Below are 8,090 nucleotides of genomic sequence, written 5' to 3' on the forward strand. Positions count from 1 at the left end.
TACTTATATCTAAAACATAAAAGGCAAGAAGAAAACATAATAGCAGTCAAAACTCAAAACACAATCTTTACCATAAGTTTACAAGTCAAACAAAAATAAATTTATAAGTTTGTAATTTATTTTAAGAAATAAAATTTTGGAGAACGGGAAATGAATGATTTCCCATTCAACAGTTGAATTCAATTGATGAAAACCCCCCAATAAATACAATCAATAAAACACAAATTACTGATGTCAAAAAATAAAAATAAAAATAAAACACAAATTACAACAACATTTCTCAGCCAAATTCACTTCTTACATCAACAACTACCTTAATTCCTCTCGTTTTTATTTTACAAATTATGCAGAAAATCCCGAATTTTCTTTTTCACATTCTCTTGTTTTTGCTTCACCATTATTTCCCAATAACAAAAAGATCCTGAATAAGAAACCCAAAAGGACTAAACTCCAATTCGAATAAAGACCATTATTGTATTAATCGGATTAAACCCTTTCTTTCTTTCTTTCTTTCTTTCTTTTTTTTTATTGGTTTCAAGATCTCTTGTTTTTGCTTCCCAAGAGCAAAGAGAAGTAAAACAAAACCCGAAACAAGAAACCCCATGCCACTGTAATCAGCAAGCAATTCCATTTGCTTAAATCTGTAATCCCTTCTTGCTTCAGAATATCCAAACCTGTTGTCAAACAAGTTGAGCTTGTAATTCTCATCCCCAAAGTATTGCTTAATGACTGCAGTAATCTCACTTTCATGGCGGGAGGGACTACTCCAAGTGGTGAATTGTCAAATATTTGAATCCCTCTCACAAAACACTTGGTTGGGTTTTCAAATTCGTTTTGTAAAACTGCTTCATATGGGTATTTCACAAGGGACAAGTAATGGAACCATATCCAGTAAACTGGGATTCGGTCGCGGTTGATGAAGAAGCCGCTGAAGAGTAAGAAATACGCTAAAATAGCGACCACGATCGTGTAGCCTAACATCACATGCGGGACGACACCCGAAAGGAATGTCACGAATGAACTTCCAGACCAAAATGAAGCAAACATCATTAAGAAATAGAATAAGAATCCCGATAATCCACCATCCAGCCCTACTGCCCAGAATGTTGCCATTGCGAAAGCAAACGAAAGGAAAATCAAGCCTGGTAACGCCACTAATGCATTTGATATAACGTATGATAATCTTCTGTAAGCGTTGTAAGCGGTTTCTCTCATGAAAATGTACCTTTCTTGGAGAAAAAAGGGAAGAGCATCGGCACAAGTGTAATATGTTGTCGACATTGCGAATGCGAAAAACCCTAGTCTTTCCTGCACCCCTTTTGGTGAATTATCAAGTTGCCAAAATACTGTCGCTAAAATGAACCCTGTCACTAAAACTGCTGCCAAACGAGTTCCAAACAACTCCGGCATCCGTCTTGAATTTAGGATCGATCGCTTCGACAATACCACCATTTCTTTCCAAAATGGATTTGCAAATGTTGGAACCATGGAAGATGAATTGATATCATTTGTAGCACCTGGAACAAGTTTGCCTCGAAATATACTGGCGCTAATTGCTTCTTTTAATGACAAGCCTAGTTCATCCGGCTCGGAGTCTCTGGTATGCTTCATGCTTTGCCATGTCTCGTTGAATTCGACCAAACTTTTTGTTCCTCCAGGGGACCCTTCGAGTTCTCGGATTAAGTCCAGGGCAAAATCCGTTTTGTTCTCGTTCTCGGGTATCGGATACCCGAACTCCGAGAAATACAGTGGCAAATTCGTCGGTGAACCACTGTAAACAGTTTGTCCACGAGACAAAAATATCAATCGGTCAAGCAATCCAAGAATACGATAACTTGGCTGATGAATTGACATTACAACCATGCTTCCACTCTGAGCTATCCTCTGTAAAACCTTCACCACCATGAAAGCACTGGTTGAATCCAGCCCAGATGTAGGCTCATCCAAGAAAAGAATAATGGGGTCATGAATTATATCGATTCCGATCGATACACGACGCCGCTCTCCACCGGAAACACCACGATGACCTTCATCGCCGATAACAGTTTTGGCTGCATTTCTTAAGCCTAATTGATCGATCAAGGCTTGAACTCTCATTTTCTTCTTAGATTTCGACAAAGTCCGAGGAAGGCGAAACTCAGCTGCGAACATTAAGGTTTCTTCGACAGTAAGCATTGGGAAAAGCAAATCATCTTGCATAACGTAAGCTGAAATCACTTTCAACATTCGAGATTCCAAAGCTTCGCCATTTAAAGTGACGTTTCCTTTCAAACTCCCTTTAGCTATTCTGTTGGCTAAAGCATCAATTAGCGTCGATTTACCCGAACCACTCGCTCCGAGCACAGCCAGTATCTCACCGACACGAGTTTCACCGGAGATATTATTAAGCAACGTCTTGTTCCTCGTAAAATAACTATCTCCGGCGGCAAGTGGACTGCCAACGACAGCAGCATCTGCGGAGGCGCTTCCGCCCCTCCGTCTGAAGAAACCAGGCAACGCCATTTTGCGAGGAACCTTTACACTATAAGTAAGGTTGTTAAAAGAATGGAAAAAAGGTATCGGGCGCGGCTCGGTGACGTTGACGAGGACTTCATGAACAGGAGTTTCGTCTCCGGTGGCTTCTTTCCGTGCATCACCGACGTGTTTAAGTAGTTGGCCAATTGTTGGGGAAGGCCCTGTGGCGGTTGAGAGTTCGCCGGCGATAAGCTCCAATGAGGGCTGGAAATACTGACAAGAGTTATTGCTAGAATTAGCCGATGATATGTTTTCGGTAACAATACGAGACATGATAGGTTTAAGACAAGAAGAGCAAAAAGTATAGGTGTTTCTTTTTTAAGAGTGAAATGGGTGTTTGTTTTGGCTTTGGAGAATTCTATTTCTCTATTTATCGGAGTTTTAATATTAATTGTTTGTTTATTAAAAAAAAATTATTTTTCTTCTCACTGGTTTTATTGGGCGGTAATAGAACGGCCACCTAAATCATCCAAACCTGAAAGGAGGAAGTTCATGGAAGGAGAAGAATAGCACACGCGGGAGAGTATGATTGATGGATATGGGTTTAGATGGACGGGTAAAAGGTGTAACGGGTTTATTAGTTCTAGGGGAATTAGGGCGTAAGCTTTATTTACTTAGTAGAAAAGGGATGATGGCTTTAGTTTAATGTGATATATTAAAGGCTATAATTTGACTACTTAATCTCAAGTTTTAATGGTTTAGTTATGGGTCAATAGATAAACCTAGGGCTGATGAAAACATAAAATATCCATAACCTTTCAACTCTGAGTTATAGATTTCCGCATGCAATCAAATCTTTTTTAAGAAATAACAGACATATTTCTTTTACACATTTTAATATAACATTCAATGCTCGATCAAATGGTTAAAATTCCAAAAAAAAATGTCATTTTTAAACAAAAATTATTGGATTACATCGATTTTTCTAAAAATTATAGGAATAAATTGAAAAAACAAAAAGGGTCAATTTCCAACGGCTCCCCTCCACCCAACGACTATATGGCAATGGCTCCTCTCACCCAACGATTACATTTTTTTTTTCTTATTTAAACCCCTAATTCCATTCATTTTCAATTCAATCTCAATTCATCTCTCTCATATTCTCAAATCTCTCCTAAATTTTTCTCAATTCCCTCTTAATTTTTACTTAATTTTTATTCCTCTCGCAACCCTCTTTTTTATTAAAATTGTATTAAGGTTTTTTAAAATTAATTTTTGTATTACAATTTATTTCGTATTTATTAAAACTAGTAATTACAAAATCTCTAATTCGTTTCGATGATAAGTGCATTTTGGACTATCAATTGCAAATTGTAAGAATTTTTTTATTATATTTAATCTAATTTAATTTAAATATTTTGTTGTTATATTGGAATTTAATATTTTGTATTTTTTTTAGATAAAGTTTGGAAGATCGTATTTTGGAGACGTATATTCATAATCTACCTGCTTTTCCACCGTCTTTAATCGAATCATACTTAAGAGATGCAAGATTTTTGCACGTGGCCCGTATGGGTGAGGGGTATAAATTGGACCCCACACTTGTAAACGTGCTGGTGGAAAAGTGGAGACCTGAAACACACACATTTAATCTTCTATGTGGTGAGTGTACTATCACACTCGAGGACATGCAATTACAGCTCGAGTTACTGGTGAATAGGCCGGTAGTGACTGGGTCAGTTATCGCAACCGATTTGAAAAATGTATGCAAGCAACTTTTAAGGAAGGTTCTAAACACGATTTATGGAGCCCGGATAGATATGAATTGGTTGAAAAGAAATTTTGGTATGATCAATGCGAAATTGAGTGAAGTTGAAAGAGAAAAACATGTTCAGGCATACATCCTTATGATCATCACGGGTCTCCTAATGCTCAATAAATCACGAAATCTTGTCTATTTAAGGTGACTGCTAAAACTCGTGGACTTTAGAGAGATGGGCGAACTTAGTTGGGGGTCAGACATATTGGTGACATTGTACCTGGAGATGTGTTGGGCGACGCAATCATAGAAAATTAAAATCGGTGGTTGCATGCTACTACTGCAATCATGGGCGTGATATCGATTGCCATTTTTACGTCCTCGAATGGACTACCCTTATACATTTCTACTCATAACAAGGTAAAATTCATTAGATAATATATTTATCATATTTAAATTTATTTAAAATTTAAATTATTGTGTTAACATATTTTTTCAATAGTTGGAATATGGGACGAGTTATGTGGGACCACCAGAAGAGCTTCAAGATATAAGACTTCTGTTAGATCAACGATCAGAAGCGGAGGTATTTATTTTTTAAATTTCAATTATATAATATTGTTATATATCAATAACCAGAGACCCAAGTCCTAGAAAGGATCTGAGCCTCCGACCCACAACCTGACCATAAGTAGACAATAAGGCATATCAGCCTATAAGACAAGGCTGTAGCCCTAACTCACGAGAACCTTGCGCGAGCCTACAAGGTAAGGTCGCAAGACTAGCTCGCGGATCCAGCTCACAAGGCAAAGTTACAGACCTAGCTCGCACGAACTAGTGAAGATCGTAGTCTCACTTTGCATACACCCAAAGGACTCACTAAAAGGGCCACATACTCTGCAAGCCATCCAGACACGTGCTTAGTAAGTACGAAACCCGCCTAGAGCGGTAGTTCTAAAAGCAAAAAGGACTGCATGCTCCATAAACACGTTCCTAGTAGATATGGAGTTTGCAGAGAATGTCAGTACCGGAGGCAATAGAATAAAGACAAAGTAGTGGGCTCCTACTATGAGCTATAATAGTACTTATAATTGCATGTATAAATACCCTAACATTCCTATCAATAAGATATAAGAAAAATATTACTCAACAATTGGTGCGGTGAGCGTGGAACTTACTTCCAATCATCAGATTTCTTCTAGTTTGATTAACTTTTCTTTGACACTCGAAGTAAATGGCTTACTCAAATGAAACTTTCCCCTTCAACCCTTTTTCAGGACAAGCCAGAGCGTCGAGTTTCGGTGCCCAACACGACGAGACAAACTTATTTGCTTCATGGCCCGCCGACAGGCCAAAAAACCTTAACAATGCAGTTTGTCGGGAACCTTACCCTTCTTTACACTTGTACCTCTCCATAGGTCAGGGACGACCACTTGCTCTCAAATAGTAAACACCTTCACAGCAATTCCTAGCCCTCCAAGAGCAGATAAAGTTCATGAAAGAGTAAATGACAACTCAAGAAGCATGATTTGTAGAATAACATGCCTTCCATCAAGAGCTACTGAGACAGAATGAGGACATGCAAAGAAAGATACATGCGGACAACTTTGGTTCCCAGGACAACATGAATACACAAGATGAAACCTCAAGCACAAAAGTGAAAGAATGACAAAATGAAATTGACAAGCTGCATCAAGAAGTATGGGCATTACATCTTAAGTTACGGGACATAGACTAGTTGTTCTTCTCCAACAACCTGTTGGCCCTAAAATCGCGACAATAGGCTTATCAAGCAATTCCAGGGTCCTAAAAGACATGTTTGAGGGGAGGAGGGACCCACAGGCTCACTTGATGCAATACAATGTATGAACGTGCTGGGGGCATTAGATGCAACGAAGTGCAAAGCCTTCTCGACAATGTTAATGGGAAGCTCCAAAGATTGGTACATAACTCTCTCACAAGGTTCGGTCTGCAACTTCTCACAGCTAGGCCAGATGTTCTTAGGTAGGTTTAGAGCCCACCAAGCGATCACGAACACACCCATAGAGTTAATGTCAATGAAACAATAGGAAGGCGAATCCCTTCAAAACTACGTGAAAAGATTCCATGCAGCGACCCTCAACATGAAGAACTTGGAGGACTAGTTGGCAATAGATGCATTCATCATGGGAGTACAAAATGACCACACGAGTACTCATTTGCATATAATAGACCACAGAGTCTAGTAAACCTATACCAGCAAGCTCATATGTTCGTTGAGGCCGAGGAGATTAAAAGAGCATTGCGAGATACCTTTCAAAAAGAATACTGGTCGACAGGAAAAGTGCAGTAGAAGTTCTATCCTAGGAAACATATAGAAAATAGGGTTAAAAGAGCGGTCGTTATCCAAATCTAGCCTGCTATACAATTTTGCGAATCATCTAGTCGAGGTGAAAGACTCAGTCACCCTGCCAATCATCTTAAGGGATGACGAGCATACAACCATAAAATATGTCTAGTTTTACGTAGTGGACCACTCATGGCATACAACACCATTTTGGGAGACTAATAATGAGAGTGGCGAGGGTAGTGGTGGCGACTTTCTGCATGAACTTAAGTTCCCAACAAAGATTGGGGTCAGTTTTATGCGATCTGATCAACGCACAACAAGGTAATGCCACATGATGTCTGTCAAGCAAACGAGAGAACCCATAACTGAAGGGTAAAATTTCTAGGAGGCTGAATTAGCAAGCCAAGTTCTTGACCTGGATAGGTTATATGTGAAAGACGAGCACAGGAGCAAAAAGCCCAAAGCTACGGAGCATACCAAAACTATGCAGCTCTTCTACAACAACGAATAGAGAATGATTAAGATCTAGCTAGCATTAAAGGAGGACCAAAAAAACAAATTGATCAAGTGCCTAAGAAAAAACTTAGATGTCTTCGTCTGGTTTATGACGAACATACTGGGTGTGGACCGTAGATAATCAGACACAAGTTGAATTTGCTTCCCAAAGCAAAGCTGATAAAGCAAAAAAGAAGGAAATTTTCACCACAAGTGGTAGAGACAGTAAGGAAGGAGGTCGCTAAGGTGTTGGCGGGGTTTATCAAGGAGGTGGAATACCCAGACTAGGTCTCAAATATGGTAATGTGAAGAAGGTAAGTGGTAAATGGAGGATGTACATCGACTACACAAACCTCAACAAGGTGTGCCCCAAGGCCAACTTTCCCATACCTTCGATCAATCATCTAGTTGACACCTCCGCAAGCTACCTATTCATGAGTTTCATGACGAGCTAAGGTACACAAAAATGGAAAAATGTATCTATGCCTTGATTATTACAACTCGCAAATTACGATCGTATTTTCAAGACCATCCAGTCATCATAGTTACTAATCAACCTATGAAAGAGGAGTTATCCAAAGTAGATACCTCGGGAAGAGTAACAAAGTGGAGTATCGAGCTCATTAAATTTAGGGTAGACTTCACCCCACAAATAGCAATAAAAGGACAGGTACTAACAAACTTCATAGTGGACTGCTCGTTTGAGAAGACCAATGACACAACAGGTAATACGAGTTATAACCTGATATATCGTATAATAAATTACCTTGTAAATATTATGTGACGTATGAATATTGATGAAAGTTAGCAGTTTAATTAGACATATTTTATGATGAGGCATAATATGCTAACAACTCTTGAGTTTTATAGCAAAGTATCATGTGTCTTATATTTTGTACTAAAAATTATTTTTCGTTTGTTGAACACCGTTGATAGTAAATCCACCCTCAGAAAGTACACATAGAACTAACAATCCAAAAAGTTGGCTAGTTTATGTTGACAGCTTCGCAGCCAAAACAAGATTATGGGCAAGCGTACTCATAATTGACAGTG

At 38.8% G+C, this 8,090-nt stretch overlaps 1 protein-coding gene across 1 annotated transcript; it reads right to left on the minus strand.

Annotated features, from left to right (window-relative positions):
• Nucleotides 1-232: 232 nt before the first annotated feature.
• Nucleotides 233-3,081, minus strand: LOC107957097 (ABC transporter G family member 6). The gene has a single exon (XM_041112605.1). It carries the CDS (start codon nucleotides 2,785-2,787, stop codon nucleotides 535-537), a length of 2,253 nt encoding a protein of 750 aa, XP_040968539.1. The 5' UTR covers nucleotides 2,788-3,081; the 3' UTR covers nucleotides 233-534.
• Nucleotides 3,082-8,090: the final 5,009 nt, after the last annotated feature.

Source organism: Gossypium hirsutum, chromosome A05 (genome assembly GCF_007990345.1).
Source record: "Gossypium hirsutum isolate 1008001.06 chromosome A05, Gossypium_hirsutum_v2.1, whole genome shotgun sequence".
Taxonomy (NCBI): domain Eukaryota; kingdom Viridiplantae; phylum Streptophyta; class Magnoliopsida; order Malvales; family Malvaceae; genus Gossypium; species Gossypium hirsutum.

Excerpts from the sequence above, each read along its gene's own strand:
- LOC107957097 (XM_041112605.1), bottom strand. The coding sequence starts at position 2,787 with ATGTCTCGTATTGTTACCGAAAACATATCATCGGCTAATTCTAGCAAT.